The following is a 17,007-nucleotide window of genomic DNA, read 5'->3' as shown; positions in this document are numbered from 1 at the left end:
AGAAACAATTGAAAGAATAGACAAGATAGAAGAGAATAATCTTGCCTGGACATTAGAAAGAAAACGGATGATGGAAAAAATGGATGCACTTGAGAACTCTAGTAGACAAAAGAATATTAAAATTGTTGGTCTTATGGAAGGTACTGAGGGAGAAAATCCAATAAAATTCTTTCAAGAATGGATTCCGAAAATTTTGGAAATGAAAGAAGGAAGTCAAGTAATTGAAATTGAAAGAGCACACAGAGCTCTAAGACCAAGATCTCAACAAGATCAAAATCCAAGATCAATTTTGATAAAATGCTTAAGGTACCAAGATAAAGAAATGATCTTGAAGGCAGCTACTCAAGGTGCTAAAAAGAGAAATGGGCCATTGTTGATAGAAGGGAAAAGAGTTTTTTTTTTATCCAGACATAAGTTACGATCTTCTGAAGAGGCGGAAGGAATTTAATCCAGTGAAAAAATCTTTATGGGAAAAGGGCTATAAATTTTTATTGAGCTACCCAGCAAAATTGATAATTTTCCTGGATAATGGAGAAAGAAGTTTTTTCGTTGATTACCGGAAAGCGGAGACATTTGTACAAGAATTACCTGATGTCCATGAAGAGGAGTAAATAATTATAGAAATGGACTAATGATGAAGACTGAAACAAGGTTGGACTTGATGGACATTTATAAGGGAAAAAAATAGTCGAGGAGTATTAATTGGGAGTAGAGACCTTAATTATTTGTTTTTTTTCTTCTTCAATAATATATTTTCTTTTTTTTTGCGGTGGAGCTGGAGGAGCTCCTGATCGATGGCTGCGAGTTTCACGTGTACAATCATGGCGATTGCCATGACCCGTAAAATGGGGGGGGGGGGTAATGTTGTGTTCTTTTTATTTGCAACATTATTGGGGGGGGGTATTTTGTTTTTTTTTCTTATATATTAGTTATCTTCTATTTTTCTTCTTTTTTGCCTGGATGGTTGGGGAGAGATTCATAGCAACATGGAGAATTTTAAAGTTCCCAAGGTACTATGAATGATTAATTTACTTAATTTATTAAGTTTTAATGTTATTGGAATTAATGGACCTGTGAAAAGAAAAAGAGTTTTAACATATATTAAGAAAATGAAAGCAGATATAGCTTTTTTACAAGAAACACATTTAACAGAAACAGAACATAAGAAATTAAAGAGAGATTGGGTTGGAAATGTTATTGCAGCTTCATTTAATTCAAAATTGAGAGGAGTTGCAATTTTGGTTAATAAATCTTTACCAATTAAAATACAAAATGTACTAATTGATTCTGTGGGGAGATATGTGATTATACATTGTCAAATTTTTTCAGAATTATGGACTTATGAACATTTATGCACCAAATGAAAATGATGCAAAATTCATACAAGAAGTTTTTTTGAAATTGGCTGATGCACATGATAAAATATTGGTAGGTGGAGATTTTAATTTTTGTTTAGATCCAGTTTTGGATAGGTCAACTAAAATTGCTACAAAATCAAAAGTAACAAAACTAACTTTATCATTAATGAAAGATTTAAACTTGATTGATATATGGAGAAAAGTTAATCCAAGAGAAAGAGATTATTCATTTTATTCAAATAGACATAAAACTTACTCAAGGTTTGACTTTTTTTATTATCAAAAAATATTCAAGATAGAGTGAAAAGTGTGGAATATAAAGCAAGAATACTGTCAGATCATTCCCCCTTGATAATGACAATGATAATGATGGATAAGGAGGAATCGATTTATAGATGGAGATTTAATTCAATTCTATTAAAACGTCAAGATTTTTGTGATTTTATGAAAAAACAAATTCATTTTTTTTTGGATACAAATCTACATTCAGTTGAGGATAAAATTGTATTATGGGAAGTGATGAAAGCATATTTAAGGGGTTAGATTATAAGTTATACATCTAAAATTAAGAAGGAATACACAGCAGAAATAGATCAATTGGAAAAAGATATCATAAAGTTAGAAAAAGAAACGAAGACATCTTGTTAATAAAAAAACTACAACATAATACACTCCAGACATATCGTACAGAAAATGTAATTATGAGAACTAAACAGAAATATTACGAATTAGGTGAAAGATCACATAAAATTCTTGCTTGGCAGTTGAAAACCGAACAGGTTTCTAAAACAATAAATGCAATCAGAACAAGTGTAAATAAGGTTACTTATATGCCTTTAGAAATTAATGAAACTTTAAAAAAATTTTACACTGAACTATATCAATCAGAATCAAAAAATAAGATTGCTGAGATAGATAAATTTTTATCACAAATAACTCTTCCAAAATTAAATTTGGAAGAACAGAAAGGATTAGATATGCCCTTTACATTAAAAGAGGTTGAAGAAGCTTTAGGATCACTTCGAAGTAATAAATCCCCAGGAGAAGATGGTTTTCCTCCTGAGTTTTATAAAAAAATTTAAAGATTTATTAATTCCTCCTTTTATGGAATCAATACACCGTGGAAAGAATGCATAAACTCCCACAATCTTTTTTAATAGCGATCATAACTGTATTGCCAAAAAAAGATAGAGACCCTTTAAAACTAACATCATATAGGCCTATTTCTTTGTTGAATACAGATTATAAAATACTAGCAAAAATTTTATCTAATAAAATATCTAAATATTTACCAAAATTAATACATATAGATCAAACAGGTTTTATTAAAAATAGACAATCAATGGATAATATAACCCGGCTACTTAGTATAATTCATTTGGCACAAAAAAGAGAGGAAATGAGTGTGGCAGTTGCTTTGGATGCAGAAAAAACATTTGATAGATTGGAATGGGATTTTTTATTTAAGGTATTGGAAAAATATGAGTTAGGAAAATCTTTTATACAATGGATTAAAACTTTAAATACTAATCCTCAAGCTAAAGTAGTTACAAATGGTCAGATTTCAACACCATTTTGCTTAACGAGGTCAACTAGACAAGGCTGCCCATTATCACCTGCTTTATTTGTATTGGCAATGGAACCATTAGCTGAATTAATTAGAACAGATTCAGATATTGGGGGCTTTAGAGTTAATCAAGAAGAATATGATTAATTTATTTGCTGATGATGTTTTGATTTATTTAACAAACCCATTGCAATCTTTGCAAAGATTATCTTTTAGATTGGAAGAATATGGGAAAGTATCAGGCTATAAATTAAATTGGGATAAAAGTGAAATTTTACCCCTTACCAAAGGAAATTATAATCAATGTCGATTAGTAACTCAATTTCAATGGTCAATAAATGGGATAAAATATTTAGGTATTAGAGTTGATAATGATGTAAAAAATTTATATAAACAAAATTATTTGCCATTATTAAAAAAAAGAGGTCCTTGATAAATGGATGATGTTACCAATAACATTAATAGGTAGAGTTAATGCTGTAAAAATGAATATATTTCCTAGATTGCAATATTTATTTCAAACTTTACCAATACAATTACCTCAGAAGTTTTTTCAAGAACTGAATGTATATGTAAGGAAATTTCTTTGGAAAGGAAAGGTATCAAGAATATCATTGGAAAAATTGACATGTAAATTTGATTTAGGAGGGTTACAACTTCCAAATTTTAAGAATTATTATAAAGCAAATCAACTTGGATTTATTGCGTCTTTTTTAAGAAAAACCAGCATGGATTAGAATAGAATTAGATAAGATAGGAGAAAATATACCAGAAGATTTTATATATAAATGGGAATCCAAATGGATATGGGGGAAAAAAGAATCTCCTATATTAAGACACTTGATTGATTTATGGAATAAGGTAAATATGGACGATGAGATAAAGAAATCTTTATTAGCAAAAAGAACTTTAATTCAAAATAGGCTTATTCCTTTTACAATGGATAATAAACTTTTACATAATTGGTTTCAAAAGGGGATTAAATATATAGGTGATTGTTTTGAAGGAGGTATATTGATGTCTTTTGATCAATTAAAAAATATAAAATATCAAATAACACTCTTCTGTTATTTTCAATTAAAAGCCTATTTACGAGAAAAGTTGGGACAAACAATGTTGATGCCAAATCCTAGTGAAATAGAAATATTAATTCAGAAAGGAAAAATTAAAAAATTTACATCTTGTATGTATACTTTGATTCAAAAGCAGACAATTAAATTAGGAATTCATAAATCAAGACAAAATGGGAATTTGATCTGAATGTTAAAATTGATGGGAAAAAACTGGTCAAGATTATGTTCTGATAGTGTAAGAAATACAATAAATGTTCGACTTAGATTAATACAGTATAATTTTTTACATCAATTATATATAACACCACAGAAAATAAATAGATTAAATTCAAATATGTCTGACCAATGTTTTCGATGTAATCAAGAAATTGGTACTTTTTTACATTCTACTTGGTCTTGTTTTAAAATTCAATCATTTTGGATAAATTTAAGACTTTTATTGGAACAAATTATTGGAGTACAACTCCCACATAGTCCACTATTATTTTTATTAGGATATATTGAAGGGACAATAATGAAATTTAAATTGAATAAGTATCAGAAAAAATTTATAAAAATTGCATTGGTAGTAACCAAAAAAGTTATCGCAGTTGCTTGGAAATCTGATTTATATTTAACTATGGATTGTTGAAATAATGAAATAAAAAGTTGTATTCCACTTGAAAAATTTACTTATAATCTAAGAAATGAATAAGATATATTTTTGAAAATTTGGTTCCCATACTTACAAAAAATAGGATTAAATACATAGGTCCTTTGAAGATAAAATTATAGTAATTGGGGCAAGTAAAAATAAATATCAAAATTATTTTGAACTCCATGGAACATGTGGGGATCCTCCGATATCCAGGCAATCTTTCTCTTCTTTCCTTTTTTTTCCTTTCTTTAGATAAGGGTTAAGGGGGGGAGGGTTAAGGGGAGGGCGAGGGTCAATATTATTTTTCTTACTATTTTATTACATTTATTCTTTGTAATTTCTAAAATTTAATAAATAAATAATATTAAAAAAAACATTTCAGGTTGAATACCTTTTTGTCAGAAGTGGGGAAGGATAGAAAATTGGCTTGTTAAACGGCAAGGAAGGTAGGGCAAGGAGAAGGAGTATGATAAGGTGATCATTGAATAAACAGAACAAGGTTATTTTGTCAATGAGTGAATTGGAACAATTAGAGTGTAGACAAAAACCAGTGTGCATTTGGCTAGGTGGTCACTTTTTTAGATAGAGCACCTACACTCAGTCCACAGGAATGACCCAGAGCTACTTGTTGCCTGCCACTTCAATCCCCTATTCCACTCTGCGGCCTTCTGTACAGTTACAATAGGGCCTAAGGAACAGCTTCCATCTGGGCATGTTACAGTCTCTGAACTCAATATTGAATTTTACTACTTTGAGGAACTTGACTTCTCTGTCTGTTTCCGTAATTCATATGATATTGGTTCAGCTTGTTTGCACTCTTCTCTGGAGGATGGTTGTGTGCCTAGTCTGACCTGCCAGGCACATCTTTCCACTCTGCACTCCTTCAATCCTTTGTCTATGTTCTCACTTTCTAATGGCTCCCATCCACTCACTGACCAAATAATCTTGTTTGCAGTTGCAAAGCCTGTGATTCTTTTAATTTCTTGGCTCTGAAATTGAGGTGATTAAAGCTGGAGAAGAATACAACAAAATTTAGAGCAGTGATGAATTCTTCCCAAATTAATGGGGATTCCCATTGTTTTGTGTCTAATTGTGGGAGTCATGCACATTGTGTCCGGATAATTTGGTGTGATGTCAGTTATTCAGAGAGGCCTTTTTTGTGTGCTTTAGGAGAATCAATGAGAAGTCGGTCTGGTGTTGCGGATGGTTGCCCTGCACACCCCTGCGGATTGCAGCGACTGCGGGCCATGCTGACTGTGCGGACTACCTGCTTAAACAAGGGGCAGAGGTGGACTTGGTTGACGTCAAGGGACAGACTGCACTGTACGTGGCTGTTCTGAATGGCCACGTGGAATGTACCCGCATCCTCGTACAAGCGGGTGCAGATCCGAATGGAAGTTGCCATCACCGCAGCACGCCTGTGTATCATGCCTCGCGGGTGGGCAGAGCAGACATCCTCAAAGAACTAATCAAGTAAGTTTGGGGGGAGGGGTGGGCACGGTTGGGTCTCACATATAAAGTCTTAATCCTGGGGCATATAATGCAAATCATAAAACTTTTCTTAGCCATTAAAATCATGCTTTTAAAATAACAATGAGCACAAGGTTTCATTGCTAGAGGGATAGAATTGAGAAGTGGGAAAGCTGCACTAAACCTATGTCAAACTCATTAGATCCACATTAAGTACTGATTGTAGGTATACTCGGAGAGAGAAAGCATGGTAACAGTACTTTCAGTATATTGAATTTGCACCAATTATCAATTGTCCGTTAAATTTGCAGTGGCCATTTAACCTACCAACCTGCATATCTCGGGGGTGTGGAAGGAAACTGGTGCAGCAGAGGAAACCTATGTGGTCATGGGGAGAACATGCAAACTTCATGCAGTAAGCACCTGAGGTCAGAAATAATCCTGTGTCTGGCACTGGGAGTTGGTGGCTGTACTAGCTAAGCCCCCGTTCTGTCCTCTGGTTGGTGTATTCTTTTAAAAAATAAACAATGTATAGGGACTGGAGCAGGTGCAGACAAGATTTATTGTGGGGAAACTGGAAATGTGAAGATCTATACATCAGAAGTTAATTCTCTGCCTATATCTATTTTCCGTTGAGTAAGGAAGGTTGAAGAATGACATGATAAAGGTCTTCAAAATTATGAAAAGGGTTTTAACAGTGAGGATGCAAAGAGAAGGTTTCCACTTATGGGGGAAGATCGTAAGTATAGAAGTGATATAAGGCAATCTTTACAAAAAGATTGGTGAGAATGTGGAACTTCTTAGCATGGAGAGTGGTTAAAGCAAATATTGCAGATTCATTTTAAGAGGCAGTTGGTGTAAACATGAAGGAAAATAAAGCAGAAGCTTAAACCATCAAATTTAGATAAGCAAAGGTTGCAGGAGGCTTGAGTGGACCATAATTACAGGGTGAATTGTTTGGGCTGAATGGCCTGTTTGGACTGTATATCAAATGTAATCCTGTATAAGTTGGGCACAGCTCCGATTGCTCATCCTGTGTTAGCTACATTTTTTTTGAGTTTGGTAGAAAAACTGTTTTTTTGTATTTTATCCTATATACTGTGACTGACATGATGAAAGAATAGATCATCATGTAGCTGATTTCAGTTTCAGTTTATAGCATATTCATCCAGCTGTGAATGCTAAGTAATAACGTCTCTCTTGGCTGGAACATAATGTGTGTCAGAAACACACTGAGTCTCAGCAATTTGCAGAACGGTAAACTTTATTTTTCGAGTCTGCAGAGTCGGACCCAACCAGCTCCTGCTAGATTGAGTGCCGAATTACACTTTGCACAGTTTTTTATACCCTACATTCTTCTTTAATCTCATTACAAAATTACAAATGTGATTACCCCTTTGGCCCACTTATCAGCCTCAGCGCATTAACACCGTTATTGTTCAACCGTTAAGCATGTCTTCCCGTTACCCGTATCGCTTCTTTAATCAGCAAGCTATTGTTTCATCCTGATTTTGCAAATTGGTTTATACGTTGCCCTGCAAGTTGCTTTGCACGTTCTTTCTGTGTCAGCACATTCTAAATGGACTCCTTAAGAATCATTTCTCTCAATGTGGAAATTGTACTCGCCTCTGCATGGGTGAATGTCAGTTGTACACAAGACTGGGTTTGGTTAAATGAATTTTTTTTTAAAGAAATGCCTGTTTTTTTGTTTATTAACTTTGAAAAAGTGTAGGGACAGGATGAGGTATTTTAGCTGCTCATATCATTTTTGTTGTCATTAATCTGTGTCTCAGTTCCATTTATTTCTCTTATTTGGAGGCAGTGCTCTTGTACAACAACATCTATCCATCTCTAGTAAGGGAACGTGTTCTGAGTGTTTCTCAAGCACGTCTCATCCTGATTTGGTTTGATTTTTAGAATTTGTTTATTTCCTTCTACAAGCTTCCTAACACTTGTCTGTACATTGCATTTTGATAGTGTTATAAAGTATAAGGAAGATTAGCTTTAGTTGTCACATATGCATCAAAGTCTGTAGTGAAATGTGCCATTTGCATCAAGTCAATTAGCAAAGCATGTGCTGGAGGAAGCCTGCAAGTGTAACCATGCTTCTGGCACCAACAAACCGTGCCCACAACTCACTAATGCTAACCGTACATCTTTGTAATTTGAGAGGAAGCTGAGGCATCCAGAGGAAACACACATGCAGTCATGGGGAGAATGTACAAGCTCCTTTCTGACACCGGCAGAAATCAGACCCTGATCTGATAGCTGGCACTGTAAAGCATTGTGCTAGTGGCTACGTTTAAGTGTAATGAAAGAGTTGTACTCTTAGAGTCATAGAACACTACAGCAGAGAAACAGGCCCTTCAGCCCATCTAGACCATGCTAAACTATTAATCTGCCTAGCCCTGTTGAACTGCACCTGGACCATAGAACTTCCATACCCCTCCTATCCATGTACCTATCCAAATTTCTCTTAAATGTTGAAATCGAACCTGACTCCACCATTTCTGCTGGCTCCTCATTCCACAACCTCACCACACTCTGGGTGAAGAAATTCCCCCAATATGCTCCACTTTAACATTTTACCTTTCACCCTTAACCCATGACCTCTAATATTAGTTTCACCCAACCTCAGTAGAAAAAGCCTGCTTGCCTATCTATGCCTCTCATAATTTTGTTTACACCCTATCCTCTTTATATGCGAGGGATACATACCTCGTAGTCGACGCATAATGTGAATAATTATTTAAATTGAGAAAATAGGGATGCATTCCAAAGGGCTTCCTAAATATGTTTCATCTGTAATTTATTCATATTTTCGTACCAATACGACACAAAAGCAGAACCACAAGGTAACATTCGTATTATATTTCAGCAATTTAAGGTAATATTCAACGTAATAAATCATAGAAGGTTAACATACTAGGGTGTACAGTACTCACCTACATTGGCAGGTGTGTTCGCTCCGGGAGATGAGTGGTTGCTTTGGTGTCGGGATCATACCAAGCACAGCAAGGGGTGAAGAAAGACTCATAGAACTCGTAGAACTGCTGGCAGCAGGAGATGACACCGGTTTGAAGAAAGTGGTGAGGGTTGTTTGCTTGGCAGCATTTTGTTTTTAAGCATAAATTTGCTTGTAAGGGAGAAGGGTTGATGGAAGGGAATGACTGAAATGCTGACTGTTCTAATCTTGGGTCCGTGTCCATCGCCATTTGTGCCAAGTGTTCCGACTTCCACCATTCCCTCACCGTTGGTAACCTCCTGGGATTTTCAAAATCGCCTGTTGCTTGCAGCATCTGAGAGATAGTTCGTCGTCTAAAAATAAATAAATAAACAAACAAACAAATAAATAAAAAGAAAATTCCTTGAATGTGGATCACACCTTGGTTGAGTGGTTGACTCAGTGATGTTCTGTTAGATGGAAGGAAATGCACTGTTATGTTAGGATGAATGCTGTCCAAATGTTTAGGATGGGCTGGCGCATTGTCAAGCAACAAAAGAACTTTAAAGGCAAGATTCTGTTTCCAGCAGTAGCGTCCCAGAGCTGTGTTACCTTCAGCTGATGCCGCGCTGTTTATAATTTCCAACTTTTTTCAAGTGTTAAAGTGGTTCTTTGCCGCTTGGCTGATGGCCCAGGAATGACATCGGATGCTTAGAAGGTACAGTTAAAAATTTCAAGCACAAAATCACTGCACCATAGGTAAAACCAACATAAGTTTAAAAGCACAAGATCACACATCCACACCGTGCCAAAACCAATGCGAGGCTGGCAGGAGTGAGACTGAGGCACGTGTATGTGACTTGGTGGGAAAGCAGTGCTCCTCGCATAACTGAGATTTGGACACATATAAGGAGATGTTGGTAGAAATAGGTTCCTCGCATAACTGTGAATCCACATTGTCTGAAGGCGCATATAAACGAGGATAGGGTGTGCCTCTATCAAATCTCCCCTTGTTATTCTGCACTTTAGGGAATAAAGTCCTAACCTATTCAACTTTTCCCTATAACTCAGGTCCTCAATCCTGACAACATCATTGCAAATTTTCTCAGCACTCTTTCAATCTTATTGACCTTTTTCCTCTAGTTAGGTGACCAAAACTGCGCTTAATACTCCAAATTAGGCAACTTCAACATAACATCCCTACTCCTGTACTCAATATTTTGATTTTTTTTGTAATTTATTTTTTTATTGAAGTTCATCACAAACAAACATTTCCATAAGATGTATTTCAGACATTGTACCTATATATCATATGTATCACAAATCTCCACAAAGTATTTATCTGAGGTACACGCTTATAGAAAAGAGTGGAAAGAAAAACCAAGAAAAAAATGAAAGAACTATGTACAAGTAGGGAGTGATTTTTTTTTACAACAGATTCATTGATCTGTGAGAATAAAATCAGGCCTATGAGGCATTATGTAGTTGATTGGTTTAATAGCCCATTGACATTAAAAGAAATGAATTTTACCTTGTCCTTAGCCATCTGTATTTATCTGTCAATGTATCATTGAAATTAGAATAAAACTTAATCGATCTACTCCCTGAACAAATAAGAACCAAGAAACACAAATAATAACAAAAATGGCAACGAGTGTTTGATTCCAAGGCTGAGGTCTCTAGTAGATGACCCTGTGTTGAACTAGAGGAAATGTCTAGCTGTGGGGGATAACCCCTCCTACTTGTGAGTTGAGGGCCTCCATTGCAGTATTCATAAAAGTCAGTGAACAAATCCATTACACAGAAAAGATTTCCCTGTGTACTCCTATATAACTGTGTGTGTGTGTGATATACATACATACATACGTACATATACATATTCAATTTGGGGGAGAAAGGAGTAAGTGAGCGAATAAAGAATAACAACTAAGTAATATAAAATCCACATTATAATAAGTATTTCTCGAGATAGGTATATCACCTTGTACTTTTGCTTTCATTTAGCTTCTCAACATTTTTAAAGTTAGCCAAACCTTATGGCTCTTCTGAAGGGGGTGAGGACTGTCTTTGGGAATCTCCCGGTCTCTTCCTGATATATTTCTCTTGGCCTCCTCCCATCTCCTGCCTTCTCAATTCTCACACTATTTCCCAAGCGGAGCGGGATAATTCCTCAGCCAGGCTTTTGCTCGGTTTGGTCACGCTGACGGGCAACCCTCTGGCCTTCATGTCTTTAGTTGCCCCTTCCACTGTCAGGTACAACTGCGTCCCATTGTCATAAAACACTCGAAGTTTAGCTCTGACTTAATATCACGGAGCTGCTGCTTTATATCTTTCTGGACCTCCGTTATCTCTTTCAGGATTTCGAAGACATTCGCTGCCTCTCCTGAACGAGGCCCAGCAGCCACCTCGCTAGCTAGTCCGGTAGGAAAGCCGCTTGCTGCACTCCTCTTGGACACAGGCTCCACAGTGTCGCTTTTTTAATTTCCATTCCTTTTCCCCATTCTTGCCCGTCTTTTCAGTTCAAATATTTTTCAAAAAATACTATATTTGATGGGTTAACTGGGCTTAATACGTGTTTTTCCGGAGGAGCTAGTGACTTAAGCTGCCATTCTCGACAATGACGTCACCGGAACCCCAATATTTTGATTTATTAAGGCCAATGTTCCAAAAGCTTTCTTCATAGCCCTATCTACCTGTGACACCACTTTCAAGGATTTATGGCTCTGTATTCCCAGATCTCTGTTCTGTTGTCCTACCACTCACTGTGTAAGTTCTACCCTGGTTTATCGTCTCAAAGTGCAACACTTCACACTTGTCTGCATTAACTCCATATTGCCATTTTCAGCCTATTTTTCAAACTGGTCCAGATCCTGCTGCAAGTTTTGATAGTCTTCCTCATGGTCCACTACACCCACCCCCCCCCCCCCCCCTCCAATCTTGATGTCATCAGCACATTTGCAGATCCAGTGTAACACGTTATCATCCAGATCATTGATATAAATGACAAACACCAATGAACATAGCACTGTGGCAAGCCACTAGTCTCAGGCCTCCAGATAGAGAAGTAACCCATCTACTACCACTCTTTGACTTCTCCCAAGAAGCTATCTCATTTTAAACGCCAAACGATTGAACCTTCTTGACCAACATCCATGTGGGAGCTTGTCAAAGGCCTTGCTAAATTCCATGTAGACAACATCCACTGCCTTGTCTTCATCAATTTTCCTGATAATTTCCTCAAAAAACTCTTATGATTGGTTAGAAACTGCCAACCATGCACAAAGCCATGTTGACTATCCCTAATCAGTACTTGTGTATGCAAATACTTATACATCTGGTTCCTTAATACCTTCCAATAATTTACTTACTACTGATGTCAGGCTCTCCTAGCTTATTCTTGGAGCATTTCTTAAATGACTGAACAATGTTAGCTGTCCTCCAATTCTCAGTGATCTCACCCATTGCTAAGGAAGTTTTGAATACCTCTGCTAGGACACTTGCAATTTTTGCATTAACCTCGCGCAGGTTCCGAGGGAATACCTTGTCGGCTCTTGGGGATTTAACTACCCTAATTTGCCTCAAAACAGTAAATGCCTCCTCTGTATCCTCTGTAATCTGTAGTTGGTTTCTGACCTCACTTTTGCTTTTCCTCATTTCTATAGAATGTGTCTGTCTCCAAAGTAAATACAGATGTAGAAAAATCTGTTTAAGATTTCCCCCATCTCTTTCAGCTCCATGCATAGATAACTATTCTGATCTCCCTTGTAATCCTTTTGCTCTTAACATAACTGTAGATGCCCTTGGGATTCTCCTTCACCTTGTTTGCTAGAGCAACCTCGTGCCTTCTTTTTGACCTCCTGATTTTCTTAAGTGTTCTTTTGCATTTCTTGTACTCAAGTACCTCATCTTCCATCCTGCCTATACCTGCTATGCATCTCCTTTTTCTTAATCAGGGCCTCAATAGCTCTCAAAAACCAAGGTTCCCTAAACCTGTTACCCTTGCCTTTTTATTCTGACAGGAATGTATAAACTCCGTACTCTCAAAATGCCATTTTTCAAAGCCTTCCATTTACCAAATAGACCTTTGCCAGAAAACAACCTGTCTCAGTTCACACTTGCCAGATCCTTTCTGATACCATCAAAATTGGCCTTCCTCTAATTTAGAATTGCAACCCATGGACCAGACCTATCCTTCTCCATATTGATCTTGAAACTACTGGCATTGCAATCACTAGATGCAGAGTGTTCCCCTAACCAACTTGTGTCTCCAGCTCTGTCTCATTCACCAATAGATCTAGTATCAAGGTTCAGTGTTCATTTTATTGTCAAAGTGTATATGCACAATACAACTCTGATATTTGTCTTCTCCAGGTAGCCATAAAAGACACATGAAAAAGGAAAAGAAACAAAACTCAGACCCCAGAATCCTCCCCCTCCCACAGAGAAAAAAATATCAACAATCCCCAACCCCCTTACTTGCAGAAATAAAGATGGTGACAATAGCAACACACTCCATCCCATCCCGAGCAAAAAAAATAATTGACTAGCCTCCTCACTTACAAAAAGGAACAGTGACAGTAGCATCAAAAATCCCCTATCCCATTCCCCCACCCACTGATCAACCGCAAGAAAGAAAACACTGGAAAACTGAAGGGACCAATATAAAGTACAAAACAGTCACATAAATCTCAGAATATTGAATAGTTCTTCCATAACTCAGAACTCAGCCTGGTCCGAGTGGTGGCCTCTGTTGGGAGTAATCGCTGGTCCTCGGGCCTCTATTGGGAGCAATCACTGACCGGGTCTGAACGCTTTAACGTCGACGCTTCAATCTTTCTCACAGCTTCGAGATGGAGTTGTTGGTGATCCCATGTCCTGTCTTGGTTTCTTTATCCCCCATGTCAGCTTGTGTTCTCGGCCCCTTTTGGCTTCTCGTCTCTGATCTCCATGAAGCAGTTCTCCTGTCATAGCTTAGTGCTGGATCCTTTGATCGAGATCCAAACCATATGTCTCGGACATCAACAGTTTCCATAACAAAACAGTACAAAAAAGAACAAACCGAAGACCTGAAAAAACTGAAATAATTTAACAGATTTGTTATCCGGAAGGTGTCACCCAAGGAATCGTTGTTTGCTGGCGCCATTAAGGAACACATTTGACAAACTCTATCCCATCCAGACCTTTTACAGTGTGGGCGTCCCAATCAATATGAAAGATTAAAATCGGCTGCTATCACCACCTTGTGTTTCTTGCAACAATCTACAATCTGTATAGATTTGCACCTCAAAATCCTGTGGATTATTGGGTGGATCTGTAATATCACATTAATGTGGTTATTCCTTCCTTATGCCTCATTTCAATCCCTGTAGACTGTAGATAAGCTCTCCAGTCTGTCCTGTGTGAGCACTGCTGTGAATTTTCCCTGCTAAGTAATGCAACTCCTCCCCCTTTAATCCCTCCTGCTCTATTACATCTAAAACAACAAAAGAAATATTGCTGCCCGTCCTACCCCCTCCTGCAACGTTTCACAAGTGCCTACAATGTCATAATTCCAGGTGCTGATCTGTGCCCTAAACTCGTATGCCTTTCCTACAATACTGTCTCAAGGTCCGAGGAAATATCATGTCAGGTCCGGGGGACTTACCTACCTTTATTCACTGTAAGGCAGCAAGCACCTCCTCCTCTTTAATCTCTGTATGTTCCACGACACTACTGCTTGTTTCCCTTCCTTCCATATACGCTATGCCAGTTTCCTGAGTAAATACTGATGCAGAAAAACTGTTTAAGATCTCCCCCATCTTATGAGGCTCCACATATAGACGACCACTTTGATCTTCTAGAGGACCAATTTTGTCCCTTACTGTCCTTTTACTCTTAATATACTTGTAGAAACCCTTTGGGTTTACCTTCACATTATCCGCCAAAGCAACCTCATGTCTTTTTGCCTTCCTGATTTCCTTCTTTAGTATTTTCTTACATTTTCTATACTCTTCAAGTACCTCATTTGTTCCTTGTTGTCTATATCTGCTATATAGCTCTTTCTTTTTCTTAACCAGATCACCAATATCCTTTGAAAACCAAGGTTCTCTTTGCCTGTTAACTTTGCTTTTAATCCTGGCAGGAACATGCAAACTCTGCACTTTCAAAATTTCACCTTTGAAGGCCTTCCACTTACTTAACACATCCTTGCTAGAAAACAACTTATCCCAATCCACTCTTCCTAGATGCTTTCTCATTTCCACAAAATTGGCCCTTCTCCAATTTAGAACCTCAACTCGAGGACCAGACCTATCCTAATCCATAATTAACTTGCAACTAATGACATTATGGTCACTGGACCCAAAATGTTCACCTATACCTAGTTCCGTCACCTGACCTGTCTGGTTCCCAAATAGGAGATCAAGTGTTGCGTCCTCTCTTGTAGTTACCTCTATATATTGATTTAGAAAGCTTTCCTGAACACATTTGACAAAACTCCAAGCCAACTAGCCCTTTCACTGTGTGGGAGTCCCAGTCAATATGTGGAAATTGACTGGGACTCCTTGCACTGAAATATACACAACTCAGAACATATTAGGCCTGTGATGCTCAATCTTTTGATTCCTGACTTTGTAGGCTTAACAACATCTTTCTCCACAGTCACTCCTCTATCTGTTCTGTTTCTATCCCCCCGCTACTCTAGCTTGAATACTCCCTCTTCCCCCCCCCCCCCCCCCCCACCCAGTACACTTCTCCTTAACCTTTCATACTGGATTGAGAACAAGTATTTCAACTATGAACTTGGGTGTTTCAAGGCACACAACCATCATGTAATTGTGTTTTTATGTGAGAAGCAGTGAATAGATTTTTTTTTTCTATAGAAGTCCCTGCAGTATTATGACCCTGTTTACTCTCTGCTTTCAGATATGGTGCTGATGTTGATGTTGATCACCATTTAGCCAGTCGTATCTCTGCACCAGCTGCTCGGCGATTCACGTCACTAGGCGTGTGCCCACTCTACATCAGTTCTGCCTATCATCATCTCCAGTGTTTCAAGTTGTTACTGAAAGCCGGAGCTAACCCGGATTATAATTACTGGGGCCAGGTGGATGTTAAGGCTTTTCCTAGAGGATCTCCGACCTGCATTCTGGATGCTGTCCTACGGCATGGATGCGATGTGGAGTTTGTAAAACTTTTGATCGACTTTGGTGCTAACTTAAATCTAGTTAATTGGGAAGGACTGGACGTGGAAACAATGAGTCGCATGAAGGTGAAGGAGGAGGCATTGCAGGTCTTCAGAGCAGCAAAAAGTAAGATCATAAATCAAGTCTCAGTTGAAATTCCTGAACTGGCAACATTTCTGAAATATTACTCTTAACCTAATTTCAGATACAGAATTTGATGTAAATGAAACCTTATCTAAGTTTTATTCCTAAATTTTATCCAATTAACTGTTCTTCACTGATTCTAATCTCTTGCATTTGAGAATTGTTTATTACTAGTATTATGATTTTCTTTTTCCTTCCAAGCATTTAGATGTGATGTATGTTAAGTGATTCCTGTTTGAGGCCCGATTAGGACTTAGGTTGACGATTCGTTGTATGGCCTTTAGATCCTAATCTGGGTTGCTAGTATAGTTCTCAGAGTGCCACGCTGTTGCAGTTGATACCTTTTGAACCAGGTTTCTATCTGCTCTCTTGGGATAGATGTAAAATATACAACATTGTAATCTGAATAAGAACACAGTCCTTTCTGATGGTTTGGCAAATATTTATCCTTCAACCAGCAGCTCTGAAGGAGCAGAGAGTCTGGGCATTAATTAAATTGGTGTTACAATAATGGATGTAGTTCTTTGGTTATCAGGTGTTTTGAGACATCTTGCGAAGATGAGCAACTTAAAGTTAGGTTCTGTCTTTCTCAACAGATGTGAACCCAGCTGCTCAGGTGAATTAGTGTCAACACTGGCTAGTTGATTGCAA

The 17,007-nt window shown here is 37.4% G+C and overlaps 1 protein-coding gene across 2 annotated transcripts in view; it reads left to right on the top strand.

Moving 5' to 3' along the window:
• Positions 1 to 17,007, top strand: part of asb1 (ankyrin repeat and SOCS box containing 1) — a 47,037-nt gene that overhangs the window by 13,269 nt on the left and 16,761 nt on the right. The window contains exons 2-4 of one of the 2 annotated variants that reach the window (XM_059967116.1): positions 5,806 to 6,108; positions 6,417 to 6,533; positions 15,953 to 16,338. In XM_059967116.1, coding sequence (XP_059823099.1) covers positions 5,806 to 6,108; positions 6,417 to 6,533; positions 15,953 to 16,338 — 806 coding nt within the window. The remainder of the gene's footprint in view (positions 1 to 5,805; positions 6,109 to 6,416; positions 6,534 to 15,952; positions 16,339 to 17,007) is intronic. The other variant, XM_059967117.1, reaches the window with a different exon arrangement.

The sequence above is a fragment of the Hypanus sabinus genome, chromosome 4, assembly GCF_030144855.1.
Source record: "Hypanus sabinus isolate sHypSab1 chromosome 4, sHypSab1.hap1, whole genome shotgun sequence".
Classification (NCBI taxonomy): Eukaryota; Metazoa; Chordata; class Chondrichthyes; order Myliobatiformes; family Dasyatidae; genus Hypanus; species Hypanus sabinus.
The sequence above is the reverse complement of the archived record's forward strand: the minus strand, read 5'-3'. Positions and strand labels throughout refer to the sequence as shown.